The sequence below is a fragment of the Leuciscus leuciscus genome (genome assembly GCF_965113295.1).
Source record: "Leuciscus leuciscus genome assembly, chromosome: 5".
Lineage (NCBI taxonomy): Eukaryota > Metazoa > Chordata > Actinopteri > Cypriniformes > Leuciscidae > Leuciscus > Leuciscus leuciscus.
In genome coordinates, this window is record NC_138729.1 from 32,777,395 (window position 1) to 32,797,116 (window position 19,722).

General features: G+C 38.4%; 2 protein-coding genes across 4 annotated transcripts; both read left to right on the top strand.

The window, feature by feature from the left end:
* The first annotated feature begins 1,223 nt into the window (after positions 1 to 1,223).
* On the top strand, positions 1,224 to 6,737 carry svopb (SV2 related protein b). Of its 2 annotated transcripts, XM_082169556.1 has the most exons (16): positions 1,224 to 1,371; positions 1,617 to 1,723; positions 2,130 to 2,215; positions 2,309 to 2,407; positions 2,616 to 2,687; positions 2,794 to 2,918; positions 3,789 to 3,852; positions 4,066 to 4,191; positions 4,318 to 4,446; positions 4,564 to 4,637; positions 4,719 to 4,798; positions 5,465 to 5,569; positions 5,705 to 5,816; positions 5,951 to 6,032; positions 6,132 to 6,221; positions 6,304 to 6,737. In XM_082169556.1, the coding sequence occupies exons 1-16, from the start codon at positions 1,310 to 1,312 to the stop codon at positions 6,505 to 6,507; spliced, it is 1,617 nt and encodes a 538-aa protein (XP_082025682.1). In that variant the 5' UTR covers positions 1,224 to 1,309; the 3' UTR covers positions 6,508 to 6,737. The 2 variants fall into 2 exon arrangements, with proteins under 2 accessions (XP_082025682.1, XP_082025683.1); XM_082169557.1 differs by lacking the exons at positions 5,951 to 6,032; positions 6,132 to 6,221; positions 6,304 to 6,737 and having other exon boundaries at positions 5,700 to 5,810.
* Positions 6,738 to 6,998: 261 nt separating this feature from the next.
* Positions 6,999 to 19,409, top strand: ssh1b (slingshot protein phosphatase 1b). 2 transcript variants are annotated; one of them, XM_082169554.1, is made up of 15 exons: positions 6,999 to 7,866; positions 9,480 to 9,517; positions 9,616 to 9,716; positions 10,346 to 10,410; positions 10,500 to 10,621; positions 10,725 to 10,793; positions 11,792 to 11,857; positions 12,008 to 12,202; positions 12,305 to 12,398; positions 12,487 to 12,615; positions 13,159 to 13,205; positions 13,316 to 13,462; positions 13,584 to 13,784; positions 14,254 to 14,881; positions 15,065 to 19,409. In XM_082169554.1, the coding sequence occupies exons 1-15, from the start codon at positions 7,795 to 7,797 to the stop codon at positions 16,004 to 16,006; spliced, it is 2,916 nt and encodes a 971-aa protein (XP_082025680.1). In that variant the 5' UTR covers positions 6,999 to 7,794; the 3' UTR covers positions 16,007 to 19,409. The 2 variants fall into 2 exon arrangements, with proteins under 2 accessions (XP_082025680.1, XP_082025681.1); XM_082169555.1 differs by lacking the exon at positions 6,999 to 7,866 and having other exon boundaries at positions 9,491 to 9,517; positions 9,665 to 9,716.
* The last annotated feature ends 313 nt before the right edge of the window (positions 19,410 to 19,722 follow it).

Here is a 19,722-nt window from a genome sequence, read left to right on the forward strand (position 1 = left end):
AGTGGATACATGTTTATACATTTCTCAAGTGGTTATATCACTCCAGCAGCCATATCACCCTGTAGCCCAAAACTGGTTGCCCACTGAAGCTAAGCAGGGCTGGTTAGTACCTGGATGGGAGACCTCCTGGGAAAAAACAGGTTGCTGCTGGAAGAGGTGTTAGTGAGGCCAGCAGGGGGTGCTCACCCTGTGGTCTGTGTGGGTCCTAACACCCCAGTGTAGTGAGGGGGACACTATACTGCCAAAAAGAGCACCGTCCTTCGGATGAGACGTTAAACCGAGGTCCTGACTCTCTGTGGTCATTAAAAATCCCAGGATGTCCTTCGAAAAAGAGTAGGGGTGTAATCCCGGCATCCTGGCCAAATTTGCCCCTTGCCCTTGGTCGATCATGGCCTCCTAATCATCCCCATATACTGATTGGCTTCATCACTGTCTACTCTCCATCAGTAAGCTGGTGTGTGGTGAGCGTTCTGGCGCAATATGGCTGCCGTCGCATCATCCAAGTGGATGCTGCACACTGGTGGTGGTTGAGGAGATTCCCCACTTCTATGTAAAGTGCTTTGAGGTCTCAGAAAAAGCGCTATATAAATGTAACAAATTATTATTATTATATATAGAATATATAGGATTAAAAGGGTTTATTTTTCCTTCTCAAGAAGAATTAAGTGAGAGTCACAACTCTCTGCAAATTCCTTGAGGTCAAATCAGTCTTCATGTGTCCTGTAACCAGAGACCTGGTTCTGCCTGTGTGTTGGCTTCATTTAGGAATGTTAGTTGCAGTTTTCGAGGGATGGGTTACAAACCTTTGTTGGGAGAGTGAGCTTGCTGGATTGGTCGTTAAATATAATGAATCATTTGTGTGTGTCTGATTGGTCCAGACGCTACACAAGTTTGATTATTTTAATATATTTGAAATACTTTTTGTGTCATCCTGCAGCCATCCTTGGCATATTATAATTAGAACGAAGTGCCTAGTTGATGAGAACCAATAGTTTACCCTTTTCGTAACATCCCTAATACTACTGTTTATCTAATGAACTTTTCTAATGGCAATGAATAAGATTTTCCTAAAGAATCCCACACATTCTCTTGACCTGGATTAGGGCTGGAGTGGCTTGTTGTTTAGGGAGGACATGATGCCACGTGGGTTGTACTATAGAGGACTATGTAACTACTTAGGGCCAAGCTCCCTCCCTAAGTTTACCGTCACTGATGTTATTTGTTTGATGTGATGTGATCGCACACTGGTCTAACCTGTTCTATAGCTAAATGCGCTGTTATGGTTTAGGCTCCATTATAGCAGAGGGAAATGAGTGGGTTGACAAGATCATCGCAAGTGCCTTACAAACGATGGAAAGACGCTGATAACAGGTAATATATGTGTGTTTTGTGTTAACTTGTAAAAATAGTAAAAATTGAATTGAATTGAACTTAAAACCGTAGCCTGGAAATGTCAGACAAAGGATGCAGTCTTAAATTATGTTTAGTTTGTGAAATGAAAAGCCTAGAGCAGCTTCAATAATACTGATTTTAAATATTTAATCAGTTTCAGATTTGCATTGGATTTTATAACCGTGCTAAGGCTAAAGTCTGTATTTTTGAAAACACATCCTTAGGGTTCATGAGGAGCAGTCTGGGAATAATGAGCCTAGCAATGAAGGAGATTGCACTATTCCGAAGCAAGCGGATTTGGAGGACAAAATCCGAAGCTCTGGAATGTCAGGTTGGCATCTCTATCCTACATTTGTAGATGAACTCACAATTTGAACAATTTCTCTTTATTCCAGGATTGCGTTGAATGGTTAAAGGCTAAAATGGTGATTAAGGCCTGACTTGGGTTTTTTATTTTTTTTATCAAAACTATTGCCGGTATCACCGGCAAAGCAAATAGTCAAAACTATTCACTGAAATCTGTTTGGCACATGGGCTTTTCAGGGGGAAAAAATAGATAGAATTTGTGTCACAAGCATTGCAGCATCAGGTTATCAGTTAGTTCAAACAGAATTTAATTCCTCACTGGGTCACTATTTTTACTGAATACACTCACACTAGCTCAGAAATAATACATACTATACATACATACTAGCATACTAGCTCACATCATTAAGTGAGTATTTATTTTTCACTAGAAACCTTCACTGTGGAGGAAGCAGTTGAGGCTATTGGTTTTGGAATGTTTCAGTGGAAGCTGTCTATGCTAACTGGGGTTGCGTGGGTAAGACATTTTAATTAGAGTTCGCTCTGTTTACTTAACTTGTTTGCTGAAAGCTGAACTTATTCGCCGAAATTCCTATATTTCCATGTGAAGATGGCTGATTCTATGGAAATGATGCTCCTTAGTATTGTAGCTCCTCAACTGCGCTGTGAATGGAGGCTCTCGAGCTGGAAAGTGGCATTCATAACAGCGGTCAGTATATTTACTGTTGTACACTAACATGGTTAAACACCTCCTGGGGTTAAATTTGGCTATAGTTTCATGAAAAGTGATAGAATATCGTGTAAAGAAGAATGTGTTCATTTTTAAGGTTAATGCTAGCCATACTCTTAGTATTGTCAAGACTTTTATAGTATTTAATCTTTTGAATCTTGTTATTATTTTGTACGTACCTTGTCAGGTAGTGTTCATTGGAATGATGCTCAGCTCCTCACTTTGGGGAAACATTTCAGACAAGTATGGCCGTAAAGTGGTATGTTTGGTTTAAATCAGTAAATGAATAATGTCAATGCAGGCATTCTTTATATAACTATAAACATAAAGCAGTCATTATTGCCAACACTGTCTCCATCTTTTAGTGTTTAATACTGTGCCTGGTGTGGACATTGTACTATGGGCTTCTCAGTGCTTTTGCACCTGTTTACGGCTGGATCTTAGTCTTGCGAGGCCTTGTGGGATTTGGCCTGGGAGGAGCCCCTCAGTCGTGAGTTTTTGCATCAATGAACAAACAATGAAGTGTGACTTATGGTTTCAGTGCACACTCAGTCATAAGTCACATTCATAAGTGAGCAACACTCAGATGCAACATTTTATTTTTAGGTCTTTTTATTTTTGTTCTAGAGATTAAGCTGAATATAGATACTACGTTTTGAAACTGTGAGTAGTGCTACATGATTGTACTCTCATTAGTGCCAATATGCTTTGAGCATTGCTTTCACATCACCTGTTAAAAATTATCTAAACTTCCATATTTCCCTAAGGGACCATTAAACCTGTGAAGTGTTGCTTTTGCTCACTACTGTGAAGAACCTGACCAGTCTTGCTGATCTAGAATAATCCACTGTGTTGTTTTTCTGTATATTTATCAAATAAAACTTCAAAAGTTTTTTGTTTATTTGATCAAAAATACAGTAAATATGAGTAATATTGTGAAATTTTATTACAATTTATTCCTGTGATGGCAAAGCTGAATTTTCAGAAGCCATTTCTTCAGTCTTCAGAAAAGAAACGTTTCATTATTATCAATGTTGGAAACAGTTGTGCTGCTTAATATTTTTGGGGAAGCCATGATACATTTTTTCAGAATTCTATGATGAATAGAAAGTTCAAAAATCATTTACATAATTGTTATAGAAAACATTGTTTAAACCCTTTCCACTGAAGATATGTAAAGCTTATTTGGAGTTTACATAATAGTCTTTAAAATACAGTATGCAGAAAAAGGGACGTTTCTTTTTTTGCCGAGTTTCTATATAATTTTTTTTAAATAATTTGTAATAATACTTCATGCCCTAATTTAAATGTAATTTTATAATTGTATAAAAAAAAATAAAAAAAATTCCTTTCCTTACAGTGTGACATTATATACTGAATTCCTCCCAGTGAAAACCAGAGGGATATCCATAATCCTGTTAGGGGTAATTAGGACCTATTCAAACTATTGCACACATTATTTTAGTATGAAAATTACTGTAAATTTGACTGCACTCAGTAGATGGTTAATGTTGTAACTGACTGAGGCAATGTTTTGTAGGTTATTATTAAATATACCTTAAAAAAATTTCTCACAATGAGATTTACCACAGTGTTATAATGATCTTGATCATTTAAAAAATCTGCTGTCCTGATAGGTGTTCTGGGCCGTGGGTGCTGTGTTTGAAGTGTTACTGGCGATGATGATCATGCCCACATTAGGCTGGAAATGGCTGCTAGCTTTCTCCACTTTTCCTCTTGTTATCTTTGCTGCCTCCTGCTGTGTATGTATGGCTGTAACAATGTTTTAAACTGTTACTAGACACAAGGCTCATGTACAGGTGCCTGAAATTCTAGATACTGTATTAATTCTACACTTTGAATGCTGATTGCGTGCATTTGTCATGTAGTGGTTACCAGAGAGTGCTAGATTTGATGTACTGAGAGGCAGAGAAGACAAGGCCCTGAACACTCTGAAACGAATAGCAGCGTCCAATGGGAGCTCTATGCCTACAGGAAGACTTAAATCCAACACACAGGTATATGGAGCTGCCAGTCCTACATCTTTTCTCTACATTGCGGAATGTTTCATTTTGGATTTTTATGTTTATATTGTAAATTACAGTAGCAAAAAGAATTGTGTTTATGTGTTCTAGACTGATCGTGGGAGAATTAGAGATCTTTTTATTCCAGAATACCGCAAGACGACACTTCTGATCTGGTTTATCTGGTATGCGTTTTGTTAAAAAATGTTAAATCCCTCCACATACAGTAAAACTTAAAACGTATCTTTGTTTTGGGTTTAACACAGGTTATGTAGTGCTTTTTCATATTATGGTCTTGTGCTGCTAACCACTGAGCTGTTTCAAGCAGGATCTACGTGTAGTGGTGGTGAGTGGTTTTTAAGTACTAATTGTGAACAAACTAAACACAGTTTGTGTTGACCATAAATCTAACCTACACTAATGTTCTGGGGTCAGTATTATTTTTTTGTTTAAAAAAAAAAAGTCTCGTATGCTCACCAAGGATGCATTTATTTAATCAAAACGCAGTAAAAACAGTAAAATTGTGAAATATGATTTCTTTCTTATATGATTTTTTTTTTTTTCTATTTTAATATTTAATATAAGATGCCAAAGAAGAATTTTCAGCAGCCATTACTCCTGTCTTCAGGGTCACATGATCCTTCAGAAATCAAACTAATATGCTGATATAGTGCTCAAGAAACATTTCCTATTATTATCAATGTTGAAAACAGTTGTGCTGCTTAATATATTTGTGGAAACCATGATGCATTTTTCAAGATTCTTGAATAGAAAGTTCATAAATGTCTTTACTGTCACTTTTGACTACTGACCCCAAACTTTGAAACGGTAGTGTAAATTGTCTGTAATATCTTTTCGCAACAACTAGCATGTGAAATCGGTTTTGATTTGATTTGTAATGACTCAATTGATGTCATTTCTTTAACAATTTCATTTCATTTTAAACACTTGGGGGGCACATTTAATTAACTGTGTATATTGTGAATGTCAGTAAAACTGTGTCTAATTCCAGTCACTGACAACTCAAGTATGGAACCTCAGTGCAATTTGGAGTGCAAATATCTGACTTTTAATGATTATGAGGACCTTCTGTGGACCACCTTGGCAGAATTTCCAGGTGACGTGGCACCATATGTCATTCTCCCCTCTCAAGTGTTGTTTTTTAGTTAATCAACCTAAATTCAAACATTGTTATACAAGCTACATGCAACTAATAGACAACTGTGTGATTTATGTCTTGATGTCAGAATAGGTATTCTGATCTCCGCGTGGATGATTGATCGAATAGGCCGGAAAAAAAGCATGGCACTTTTTTTTTTAGCATTCTCTCTGTGTATCTTGCCACTGTACACCTGCACACAAAGGTACATTCATCAAATCATCAAATAAGTTATACAGACACTGAGAAGTATTCCAAATAAACTTTGTTTTTAAAATAAAAATAAAAAAAACAGCCTAAATATTTTTCAAGACACTGTTTTTTCTTTTCTATTTCCAGGACACTTCTCATAGTCTTTATTTTCATTGCTCGAGCCTGTATAACAGCAGGCTGGCAGGTTGCGTATGTTTATACACCTGAGGTAAAGCTTAATTGCAAAGCGGCTTATTGTGCTTAGTCAATCCCAGTAGAATTTTCTTTTAAAATGCCGTTTTCTTTGATCTTGTTTTGGCCTTCTCAGGTTTTTCCCACTGCAACCAGGGCTATTGGTATTGGTACAAGCAGTGGGATGGCTCGTGTTGGAGCTCTCGTCACACCATTTATTGCTCAGGTAGAGCATTCCTAAAAATTCCTAGGAGAATAAAAGTGTATTGAACATGTATTGATGCATGTTTGTGTCTGTCCCCCCTCAGGTACTTCTGAAAACATCAGTTTACCTGACTCTGTCTGTGTATTTAATATGTTGCTTGCTGGGCACAGTGGCATCCTGGGCTTTGCCTTTGGAAACAACTGGGCGGAGCTTACAGGAATCAACTCAAAACACCATGGAACAAAAACACATGGAAAGGCAGCATGGTTCTGAGACAGCCGAGACTTCCAGCAACACGTCTCCTTAACAGCACATGGAAAGCTGAAACTGTTGGATGTCAGGAAGAGTAGTAAAGAAAAACATGTATAATCAGGCCATGCTGGTAAATACTGAATAATGTGTAAGTGCATTCTAAATGCACTGAAAAATTCATCAGAGATTTTGCTAACGTGTGTTTCTGGTCTTTTTTCTTTTGAAATGGTACACCTGTGTCTGATGCCAAGTACTTGTGTAACTAAAAAATCCAATGAAATGATTTGATGAGTGTCGATTTCTGTCCTTTGATATTTTTCCAATAGACTATACACACCTACTGCCTAATACTTTTAGAATAAAGGTGGATTGTATCAATATTGGTTCATCCTGTCTGTACCATTTCTGCAATATTAAATTTTCTGTTTCCATACACCAATAGACTTTAATTGACAACCATGAACCATGATTTGTTACTTGCTGTATGACTGAAGAGGGAGGGATATTCTTGTTCTAAAGAGAATTTGATTGGAAAAAATGTTGTGTAGTGCAGGATGATTCATCAATATTTTTTGTTGATTGTTTTTAGGATTAGAAAACTAGAATGAGTAGCTATAAGCCCACATTAATTGAAAATAATTGTAAATGTGTATAGCTAAATATCTGCTAAATTAAACATCATGACAACATTTCAGTAGAGGGCTAGCTAACAGACATGGACTAAAAGACAAAACTCAATTTATTTATTTTTATATCATTATGACCAGATGTTGATTGTGCATAACAAACACACACAGCTTAATTTTTGGTTGCTGAACCATACACATTTCTCTTCGTCATAGGGAGGAAGCAAAAATCTAGAGACCAAGCATTACGTTAGTTTTGAGATAGTCTACATCATGAGGGTTCTGGTAGTATGTGGATGATTGGGTGTTGAGTCTGCATAGGATGCACTGTTGTCAGGGAGAAGTGCAAGTCACCTTCACGCGGTTGGCCCAGAAGCCCATATCTAACACAGACGATCACAGAACTACACCAACCACGGACGGCGGTCCCGAAACAAGGTCCATTATGTCTTGTCACTAAATCAACGGTCCAGCCGCGAAGATAGAGCACAGACCGTTGTTTATTGGCATCGTTGGCGTGAATGAGAATTTGCAGAATCGTCGAGGTGGATGACAAAGCCGATGATGGGTTTATCGCTCCGCTAAATAGATTTAATGCGCCTCTGAATGCATTAACCCCGTCACTGGCGGGCGCACAATCAGAACAGGATATCTCGGCGTGTCCTCTTCGGACCGGAGCGCCTGTGAGGTTTCGCTGAACGCTTTGCAGCTCAGCCATGGCTCTGGTGACTCTGCAGCGCTCCCCTACACCCAGCGCCGCATCCTCAGCCAGCACCAACGCGGGGGAGGTGAGTGGAGGCTGACCGGTGGAGGAAATACCGGGGATGCATGTGTAAATAGCGCTTAAACAGCTAATGTTCGCCGGGCCTTTTGCTCTTGGATCAGTTTTCCTTTCTAACGATGTGTAAATGTGATACTACAAGAAGTCACCGGGTTCAACCTGCTGTGTAGGTGATGCGCGCATGAGTGAAGTTTTGACATTAGCGTGGAGGTGTTTTCAGTCAGTGTATCAGAGCGCGGGCGCGTGATGATGGGGATTAACTTGACTTGCCCAAACAAAATAAAGCATGCCAATACTGAATTTTGTTTATATATTGTTGAAATAGTTTTTTTGTTTTTTTTTACTGTGTAGTTGGTTACAATATCTGGTAATAATTTTCCTTCAGTGGCCGTCGACATGGTGCATTTAATGTCAATGTTTATTTTACCGTTACATAACGTAATCTAATTTGTGTTGCGGATTAAAGTGGTAATAAATTTGTCTTGTTTATCGTAATAGGTCAATTCAGCCATACCACATATGCTTTAGAACACTTTCTTAATATTTGATAATACTTCCTACCAATTGAGCGTTTGCCTCGTTTGTGAACAAATCGTTCATTGAGTCGAATCCATTCCTATTTGAACGATTCATTCACGAATCAGACTGAACAATTACGAAACGGACTGAATCGGTCTGTTTCGAGTCAACGGCTCATTGAACTGAGATCTTTATACGGGCATGTGCGATTCATGAACTAAGTAATCTAATAGCTGGCTACATTTGGACTTTGTATAATATAGCGAAACATTTTGTTACTTTATTTACCGAATAGTAGAAATCTTAGAAATAAAACATACTAGAATGTTAACGACTTTGTGTGGGTTTTATTATCAGCAGATTCAGCACAGATATGGAGTGGGCTTTAATAGATAATAATTTCTTTAAATGCATGGATAAAAAACATTTTCAGCCAAGAAATGTAAATATATTTTAGTAGTTTAATGTGAATGCAAAATATATTCGGTTCTGACTGTGTTGGCTAAATAATGGTTCCCACCTGCCTGAACTAGTGCATAAAAACGTAATAATTAACGCAATTACGCCATGACTTAATAGATAGCCGAATCATTTTTTGAATTGGATATTTGAAACGAACTGTTCGAAAGAACCGAGTCTTCCTCTGACTACTCCCAGTACACTCACTGCAATGATGTCATTGAATAGATACTCTGCCTGGTGACCAATCATGGGACCCAGAATATTGTCATGTCTCCCCCCAGATTTTGCTATGCAGCTTCTTAGAGACAGCCCACTAATGAACTAGCTTACTATAGCAAAAGCCTACAGTAATGCCCATCATCCATTAGGCTTTCAGTTTTTATTGTGTCTATCACAAGTGTTTGTGTTTTACTTGAGTGTAAAACGTTTCCGCAAACTATTTAAAGTCTTCAGTTCAGGGCTTGCATTTCTGGATCCATCCTATCAGACAGGCTTTTAATAGCTTTTTATGGCTTTTCTGTCTACAAACCATGATGTGAGACATTCAGAATTGGTTGATAATAAATGCAAAGTAATTTCATGTGGTATATTTTCTATCAGGGCCCTTTGTAATTTCTCTTCTGCTGTTTTATTTGTCAGGATTTAGGCAGTGATGATGATCGAAAAGCAAACCTAAGGTCAGTGCTATTTTTATTTATCTTATTTAATCCTTTTTTAACTATAATTCATCTTAATTTTGGAGTGTGTTCATAATTGTATGTGTGGCCTATTTCAGCCTGAGTGAAAGTTTCTTCATGGTAAAAGGGGCAGCTCTGTTTTTACAGCAAGGGAGCAGTGCACAAGGGCCCAGAACACCCACCCATCATAAAAATGCAGGTAAACCACAATAAGATAGTAAGTAACATAACAATGTCTTGAACATTTGGGGTTGACCAAATTTTTGGTGTCTTATTTAAAGGAACTTATTTTTCAATTCAAAATGGTAATATTTTGCCTCTGGAAGTTACTGTCAGTCATTTAACATTTCTGTTGTAAAACATTTGTTAAATATTAAATGTTAAGCTACCTACATCTTACCTCACACCTTTTTACAACTGAAGCGTCGTGGTGAAGTTCATGTTTGGTTTCTGTGAACAGTAAAAGCTGCCTTCTTAGATTGGCTGTCTCAATCTTGTTAGAAATCGACGAGTGCTGTTAGACCGCTGACCAGCCTTAAAATGTAACTTTGTAACAGAGCGATGCATAATGGAGTGCATGGGCAATTTGGCCAATTTGTGGGGACTTGCCCCCCTTAATGTCTATGATGGTTACAGCCCTGAACCACAACAGTAAAGGTGGATGTGTGACATATTTCCAACTTCTTTTAATACATTCAACTTCTTTTAAATCGTGGTATTATTGTTGATGAAAATAGTGGTTTATTTCCCTTTATTTCCCATAAGATTATTACTTATCTGAGTTTTTTCTTTTAATTGATCGTTTTGTTGTTGTTGTTGTTGTTTAAGGTGATCTACCACAGCACCTACAAGTAATGATAAACACCCTCCGTTCTGAGGATAGAATTAAATTAGTAAGTGGCATACACTATATCTAGTACAATGTAGGAATGGCTTCTGCTCTTATCATGTATACACCAATGCACACTGTCTCCATCAACAGGTTGTAAGGTTAGAAAGTGGATGGACAGACCATGTGCGCTACATGGTGGTTGTCTACACAAACGGGCGTCAAGACACTGAAGAAAACATACTGCTTGGGATGGATTTCACAGATAAGGACAGGTAAGAACCGGGTTGTGCTAACTAACAGCCTTTATGCATTCACTGCATTATTATTCATAACCACACCGATTGGTTGACTCAAATGTTTGTTTGTTTGTTGCAGTAAAAGTTGCTCTATTGGGATGACTCTTCCGCTTTGGAGTGATACCAAGATTCACTTGGATGGAGATGGGTAAATATCCTAGTTCACTAAAGGTTAAAATGCATGTTATTGATTTTATTGTGAATGAATCATCCATGCATGTTTAATTTTTTGTAACCTTTTTTTTTTTAGCTAGTCATTTTTAATCTAAATGTATCTATGGTGACAAATGCTGGACTCCAATAATTTTGTCCTCATAAAACCCCATCACTACAAGCTTGCATTCAGATATGCCTCCATCCATTCAACAGCTGATGGATGGATCCAAGCCTTTCTTTTTCAATAATCCACCTTAAACCATCCCGCCTTTCTTTTTCAATAATCCGTTTCACTCAATGTACGTCACAATTAGAAAGAAAAGATCCGTCACTACTTCAGTTTCATTGTGACTTCAAAACTCCTGTGTTGAAATGTATCTGTCTGATATCAGTAAGTTGCAGGAGTATGGAAGAAACCTTTTTAGCTTCTTTTTTAGTTTCTAGTTATAATTTTTTTTAAATTGAATGCTCACACATACCATACACATTGAAATAAACTGAATTTGCCATCAGTCAGCCTGTTTATGTTTGGTCAAATTAAAATCATCCTGTATGTTATATGTACAGAGAATGACCTCTACAGGTTCAGTATGAAATAACATGTTTATGGTCTCAGTGCATGTGATATTTAGAGTTGTATAAGTGTTGAGAAAAATAACAAGCTTCTGCTTCATCCCGCTCCTTTTCGGACATATTGCAATTATTGTTTATAACACTATAGATATTGTTTCTCCATTGGGTATTTTGCAACACACTTATTGTATTTTTATATATATATATTTATTTTTTTATATATAAATAAATAAAGACCTGGGGCTATTGGCAGAGGCACTATGCAGAGAGAATTTTCCACTGATTTGTGGTGTTTTCCACTGACCAACCTGGGAAAGCAAAATCATCCTGCTGCCTGGTTATGCATTTCTATATAATCACAAATGATGCCATAGCTCATAATTTACACGCCTGAACTCCTCTCTTCTCTTCTTCCAGAGGTTTCAGTGTAAGCACAGCAGGAAGACTACATGTTTTTAAGCCAGTGTCAGTCCAGGCCATGTGGTACGTTGGCTTGGTTTTGATTTGTTGTTTTATGCAGGAAAGAGATTTCAAAGTTAAATATACAAACTATTACATTTCCTCTTATAGTGTGTTTATAACATGTTTTTTTTATTCTTGAATTGATTATATTTGACTTATTGTATATTGCAGGTCTGCCCTCCAGATGTTGCACAAAGCATGTGAGGTGTCCCGTAGATACAACTATTTCCCTGGAGGGATGGCCCTTACATGGGTTGGCTATTATGAGAGCTGCATCTCTTCAGAGCAAAGCTGTATCAATGAGTGGAATGCCATGACAGATCTAGAGACCACCCGACCTGACTCCCCAGTCATGTTTTCTGATCAGTGAGTAATATGTCATTGGATAAAATAAAAATTCTATTATAAATCTTCCAAGCTACATAAATTAACATACGGTATTAACATTGCTTGTCATATCATTAACAGGCCAACAGAGAGAGAGAGAACAGAATGTATGATCAAAGCCAAACTCCGAAACATAATGATGTTTCAGGACCTGGAAAATATTACTTCTAAGGAGGTATATGTAATGAGGCTTTTATGCCATGCTTTACATAAGTGCATCAGCCATAGAAGGAGCATTAAATTGAATCCTTTCACTTCTGTAGATCCGAAATGAGCTGGAACAACATATGAGTTGCAACCTGAGGGAGTATAAAGAGTTTATTGACAATGAGATGCTGCTTATCCTCGGCCAGATGGACAAGGCTACGCTCATATTTGACCATCTGTACCTGGTAAAGCTTCCTCCAAGATTTCTCTGCCATGCTTGATTCTTGTTTGCTTTGTTTGTTTGTTGCCATGCTTGATTCTTGTGGGGTTTTTTTTGCTTACCTAAAAAGCAGAGTGCATACTGCTAGCTTACTGATAGGACAGCCTGCATTCACTGATGCATTGCACTACTCTCTCAAACAATTCTGGAAAAAAAAAAACATTACAGATATAGATTGGTGCAGAAGGGCCCACATACAGCATGCAAACAAACATACACTGGAGCTTGCAGATAAGATTATCTGTTGAAAACAAAAAGAATGGTTCATTTTTATTAAATTTTTTACTTAATTTTTAAACAATTATTTAGAAATTTCTTCATTTAAATGCCATGTGTTTACACTGAAATCAAAATTGTAGAACACATGCTCAAAACTTGATCTGTCTTCGTCGCATCTACTGAAAACAAGAACCCCTTATGTTTACAACAAAATGATGGTTATCGACAGGAGCTTTAAGACTCTAGAAGCTAATAAAGCTATTGTTGTTGTGCATTTCATTAATTTCAGGGCTCAGAATGGAATGCATCCAACTTGGAGGAGCTTCAAGACTCTGGGTTAGTGCTGATATATATCGACCTACTGTGTGTCTATTTAAGATTACAGTATGTGTGTATTTAACACAAATCTGCAGTATACAGTCTAATGTCAGTTTATTTTTATGCAGGGTGGGGTATATCCTCAATGTCACAAGAGAGATTGACAACTTTTTCCCAGGTACCTTCTGTTATTGTAACATCCGTGTTTATGATAATGAGACTACAGACCTGCTGGCGCACTGGAACGAAACCTACAACTTCATAGTTAGAGCCAAGTGAGTTACTTTTCATGGTTAAAAAGATATTGGAAAAGTGTGTTATTGTTCCTGTCATGTGCTGTTTCACTCAATAAAGGACCCTTTTTTTGACTTGGATGCCTGTATGTCTTTCATATAGGAAAAACAACTCTAAATGCCTAGTACATTGCAAGATGGGAGTGAGTCGCTCAGCATCAACCGTCATTGCTTATGCTATGAAGGAGTATGGATGGTCACTTGAAAAGGCGCACAGTTTTGTTAAACAGAAGAGAAATATAGCACAACCCAATCCAGCTTTTATGAAACAACTGGCTGAGTACGAGGGGATTTTAGATGCCAGGTAGGAAAAGCCAAGATAATGAGAAACATGTTCTTTTTAACATCATAAGTTCCTTTTTTTGCATTTACATTTATATTTATTAATTTAGCATACACATTTTATTCAGATCATCTTACTTTTTAATATGTATGTTTGTTGATTATTGAATAATGTGAAAAGACCAGCTTTAGAACAGCATGAAATTCCATGCTGGTCCAAGCTGGTTTATGATGGTTTGGTGCTGGTGAAGCCAGTCAACCATCTTGGTCTTTCTGGTCAAAGCTGATTGAACAACAAAGACTTGTTTGTTAAGTAGCCTGGTGGGGACACAAATATCCTACACAGTTACTGGTGACCACATAGTCTTTCAAATATGAAATAAAAGTACCAAAACCTTTAGCTTTTTTTGTTTTGTGAGATTTCTTTGGTTGTGTTTTCTCTTTTCACACTATCAAGAGGTGACTGCTACCTTTGTTTTCTGTCATTGTAGCAAGCAGAGACACAACAAACTCTGGCAACCAGATGGTGATGAGTATTCGCTGGAGGGCCTTCAGGCTTCAGCTGCCAGTGATGACCAGACTCCTCAAATTTCGTCGCTACACCCTGATCAGGTGGAGATGGCTTGGGGCCACGGAGGAGCGAGTGCTTCCTCCTGCTGTGGAGAAGAGCCAACAGACCATCTCAATTATAACTACTATTTCCGGCGACTCTCAGACACTGCTCTGGACAGTGAACCCTCCACGCCAGTTCGAGGTCCACCGCTTTTAGGCATGGAACGAGTCTTTATTGAGATTGAGGACGTGGAGAGGGATGCGTTGTTGGACGATGAGGGTTTCCCAATGGCTCACTTGGCCCTTCCTGGTGAGGGGACAGCAGCCCAGACCTGCGGCCGACTGGAGCCCTTGGAGGACATGCGCATGCGGCTGGAGTTCAGCACGGTGGAGGAGGAGGATGAGGAAGAAGCACAAAAGGAGGAGGCAGAGATGGCTGCCTTAGCTCGTGGTGAGGAGACGCAGAGGGAAGACGGGAGCCTGGCTAACTCGAACCGCTTTAACAACGAGAACGCCAACAACAGCAACAGGCTGGCCGGGAAACGCAGCTGCCCTTCTGGCTTTGACGTGAGTATGACGTCTTAGCTGTAGCGGCAGCTCTCCTGGCTTGTATGCAAGCTTATAGCTCAAAGAGCTCTTTTCTGTGAATCCATCCTAAACGCTTTACTTTCTCTAAAGCATCCCGTACTCTTTCACCTTTAAAAAACCTAACCATGCATTCTCCCTGCCTGTGTGTATTCATCGGTTTAGGACAGTGCTAGCATTGGAAACCCCTACAAAGTGAAGCCCTCATATCAGTCGTGCCGAGACTGCCTGCGCCTGCCCAGCGGCCGCCGCTGCGAACGTCGCACCCATCGCCTTAACCTGCCACGTCATGCTGGCCTTCCCAGTCTCTCCATCAAGGCCCCCGGAGGACACAAATTCAGTCCCGCCTCCGCCAAAAAGGTGCCTCCTCCTGCCCCTCGGCATCACATGAGCAGCGGGCACTGCCAGTGCATTCGTTGCTCCAGTCGGTCCAACTCGGACACTTACCTCAAGCAACCAAGGTGCGAAGACCTTCCTCAGGATTTGCATTTTTCCTTGGAGACTGAGGACAAAATGGAGGGGGAGGACGAGGGGAGCTTCAGCAGTTCTATGACCGAGCTCACTCTCCTGAGGCTCAGTCTGGGTGGTGAGAGGCCTATGGCGGAGCTCAGTCAGGGGGCCCACCTGGAGACACAGCTGGTGCACCATAGACTGGAGCAACTGTCCGGTCCTCAGTCAGAACAGATGGACTTGAGTGTAGAGGACACTGCCATGGAGGACATGGAAGTTGATGAGGGGAGCGTTCACAACTTGCCCCCTGGCTCCAGTGAATTCCAGCAAACACTTGCACCGGGCTCATCCCTGACGCGCAGCTCCAGCAGCGACAGTCTTCAGAGAATTCGGAGAGGCCAGCCCGGCTTGGTACACCAGAGAGCCCAAGAGATTGAGACCCGTGTGCGGCTCGCCGGACTGACCATGTCCTCCCAACTTAAAAGGTCTAATTCGCTGGCCAAGCTAGGTGACTTAGCCATTTCCACAGAGGACCTGACGCTTTCTGCCACAGTCTCAATTGACTATGAGGAGCAAGAGCCTTCACTTTGCTGGGAAACCTCTTGCTCTCCCAAGCTCTCTTTAACTCCGACTCTGTTGCAGAGTTTGAAAAGCTGACTCAAAGATGTCAGAACTGCTTTCTCAGTGAATGGGACTGCTCCAGTCCCACAGCCATCGAAAGCAACCGTGGAGGCTGAAGCTGCAAGACACCTCATGAGAACAATCAGGCCAGGCTTGGACGTCCTTCCAGCAGCCCTTTACATAACTGCACTGCGTTCTTCATGTGTCTGTCTGCTTTAACTAAGATATATATTAAAGCATGCTCTGGCTTGGACCTTCATTAACGGCTTTGTTGATATCGCATTTCTTTGTCTTGCTAAAGGAAGCCCAACCTGTTACAGTTTTACTGTACATGTGGCCCATCTAAAGGTGGCATAATCAAGACCTGGTTAAATTAGCAATGATTTTACTCAAACATTTATTCAAATATTTGTTTGATTTCCATCGTTTAAAATTGTTTACATTGTTTTTAAGCCCATTTTAATGCCCTCTGGCGGGTATTATTACCAACAACAATATCGATAAAATTTTGCCTCCCAGTTTGTTCACCAGCAAATGTATGTGCTATTGCAGATAAACCAATCATGTATTTGAGATGATTCGATGACAAAAAAGGCAGTTTATCTGATTTAGATAATTGTCACAAACCATAAAAGTGCACATACATGTAAAAATTAGGCTGCGTGTTATTTACTAACGATAATAGACGTTTTCAGATGTAGATACCACAGTTAGCCCAAAGTAATGAATATTTTAAACTTTGTTGTTCACTTGAAATTTTGCCTTTAAAAGCTCCACAAACCTTTGTGAAAAAAAATTCATCATAATGTCACACCACAAAAGTAATTTCAGACTAAAGTTAAGTCTGAAATGTGTGATTGTCACTTTGTCATTCCAACCTGATAGTTACTTGAATCCTTAAATGTTGCCATTTGCAAAAATGACATCAACAAAGCCACATAATTATTGTCTATTTCCAGAGAAGAATGCAACCTGAATGTCGTTGGCTATTTGTCTTACAATTCTCTAATTTGCTTCTCAGCTGGTGTTTATCAGATCAACTACATCTGAAATATGCTACTAGGGCATAGCTCCTGTTATGTAATTTAGCTTAAGCTGTTTATTGTACAAATTGTAGCCTGTGATGTGCAAAAAAGCTTTAGCAGCAACACATTAGTACAATACAGTCTTCAAGTTGATCAGAGGATGTTCAAATGTGTCACTATCGTCCTTTAAAAGGTCCTTTTAAAGTGTCTCCTATACGAAATGACATCATGGCATCTGATAATAATAACAGTAATGTACGTTAAGTATTAACAGGTACGAGCAGTGCGTTATCTTATGATATTGTGGCCATAGCGACTTTACTACCAAGATGGGGTCTGGTATGTGTAAAATAACACAAAGTTTGATAAGTGCTCTGGGATAACTAGTAAGTTTGCAAGTATTGGTTAAACTTGACCTTAATTATTTTTTAATATATATAATATATATATGATTTAATAATTAATGTTATTGATCTTTGTTGTCTAAGTTTTTTTTATTTATGTTTTTACTTTTTTTGTGGGAACATTTTTAAATATGCAAAGTGGCCTGTGCAATAAGTGTAAGCAAGAATTGGAAGAGAATCAGTTTTATTTAGTAACTAGTTTTCATTTAGAAGAACGAAAATCGGATGCGAAAGAAAAGCACCTTAAGTGAGTTTTGAGTGAAAGCTTTTTTTCCCATATGGTCCACATCAGTCACTGCTGTATGAAACTATGTTCTGGCTTTGATTTTAAAATCTGTGAGACCTGTTTCATAATGCTTTTGTAAATTGCTGTTTGTTATTTGGAAGTTATTTGGAACTTAATATTGGCTTTTTATTAAATTTATTTTTTCACCCATATTTTAGTGAAGACATTCCCATTTCAAACTGTATAGTTTTGGGGAGGCATTTCTGCAAATCAAAATGATTACGATTGCCAAAAAAGATGGCCTCCCGAAAAAGACTAAAGTTGTAGTTTTGTTTTCCGCTCATGGCTCATACCTCCTCCCAGCTGCTGCTGATTTGAGTACTAGACATTTAGTTTCTTCAGACATGCAAGTGCCTTACCTGTTGCCATTTGCAATCAAACGGTTCTTCGGTACAAACCGCTTGTTTCACAGAGGTTTTGTCTTCACCTGGTTGCGGTCTTTATAGAGAAACGTTTATTTGTGGCTTATTTTTGGGCTGTTTGTCTTTTCATTTTGATACTACATTTCATATTTGAATAGAAGAGACCAAAGTCATTTATTTATTGTCATGTTTTGACATGTTTGAACACACTAAGCTAACAATAAAAATCAACTGGAGAAACTGTAAGATTGCCTTTAGCCCTAACTTAACAGCTCTTAAAAGAGACTGGGAACATACATCAGATATTGTACTTCATTTTGACCATTTTAAGTTGTGTTGCACTATGTTTTATAATGTAATGTACAGTTAATTATAAAAAATAAATTGTTTATTGTCTGCATCAGAAATGGACCAGTATTGCATTTATTTACAGCCTTTAGTTCCTCATAAGGAGAGAGAGACATGTTGATAATTAATTTAAAACAAATATATGTGCTGCACATAATAATTAACTTCTTAGTATGAGGACATTTTCTACAAAATGACAGTAAAGTAAATGACACGTTAATGTAGAAAAAGTGTTGCTTTGTCTGATCTTTGAGTGCCTCACAGAGGGAAATCTTATTGAATTAGGCAAATGTGATTTTGACATCACAAGACCAGACACTGGAGCAGCCCAGAGACTTGAGGCTGGAGTCAGTTAAACAGACTAAAATTTGTGTATTTGGTGCAATCCAAAGACGTATCTGCATCATTGGTGAGGATTTTTCTCCTTCTTTAGGAATACATGAACACGGTGAGGTTGTCAGCTGTATTTATATTGCTTATGTTAAGTTATTTTACATTTGCATTTGCCAGTGCATTTGCCAGTCATGTGATTTCTGCTGTATTGTAATCAATCTGGGCAGACATACAAACATACATAAATGTAAACGTATTTGTGAATTACTTGTCTGGGGGAGATTTATTGTCATCTTGAAAAAAAAACTATTTACAAAGAAAAATGTAAATGTGAAACAAAACTGACTTTTTTTATGTTTTAAAAATACAACATTAGTCTCTGTATTCATTGAACCTTGTTAGAAGATGTTTGACTGCATTTAGTTTTTGTTCTGCATTAACTGCGTTGTTTTGTATAGATAATAAGGACAGTTATTGAATAAGGAAAGTTACTGATAGTTGTCATTTGAATAGCGGGGAGCAATTCCAATAAGTGTCTTAAAAGCTCAAAGACAACCAGTCGGACAACCAGTCTAATTTATTTATCCATCTGCTTTTTAAAGTCCCCCTGTAGTCAATCAATTTATCCATTAAAACTCATCTTTGATCACCAAAATGACATATTTAAGCGTTTTTCCTTAAAAAGAAATTTGTCATGCCTTTAAATAGCTTGATTGTAACTCATGCTTGATTGTGAATATGCAAATTAGCCCCGCCTCCACTCACACCAGCTCAGAGATCCACTCGTTGATGATCACACGCTGATGTGATTGGTTAGTGTAGTTTGTGACGTCAGAAACACCAGCGATTTCAAACTGCATTTTTGAGACTGTATTTGTTTCACTGCAGTTTGAAAGAGAAAATACTCAGCAATGGTGTTAACTTATGAATTTACACGATTTGTCTTACATAATAAAAACATCACATAGACATAATAAACAATATTAAAACCTTG

What these genes read in the sequence shown, in the direction of transcription:
- svopb (XM_082169556.1), top strand. Translation starts at nt 1,310, where the DNA reads ATGAGTGGGTTGACAAGATCATCGCAAGTGCCTTACAAACGATGGAAA. An exon ending in TATCCATAATCCTGTTAGGG is followed by an intron (nt 3,853 to 4,065) that starts GTAATTAGGACC and finishes CTGTCCTGATAG; the next exon opens with GTGTTCTGGGCCGTGGGTGC. An exon ending in AGGATCTACGTGTAGTGGTG is followed by an intron (nt 4,799 to 5,464) that starts GTGAGTGGTTTT and finishes GTCTAATTCCAG; the next exon opens with TCACTGACAACTCAAGTATG.
- ssh1b (XM_082169554.1), top strand. Translation starts at nt 7,795, where the DNA reads ATGGCTCTGGTGACTCTGCAGCGCTCCCCTACACCCAGCGCCGCATCC. An exon ending in GATTTCACAGATAAGGACAG is followed by an intron (nt 10,622 to 10,724) that starts GTAAGAACCGGG and finishes TGTTTGTTGCAG; the next exon opens with TAAAAGTTGCTCTATTGGGA. An exon ending in TATTTGACCATCTGTACCTG is followed by an intron (nt 12,616 to 13,158) that starts GTAAAGCTTCCT and finishes CATTAATTTCAG; the next exon opens with GGCTCAGAATGGAATGCATC.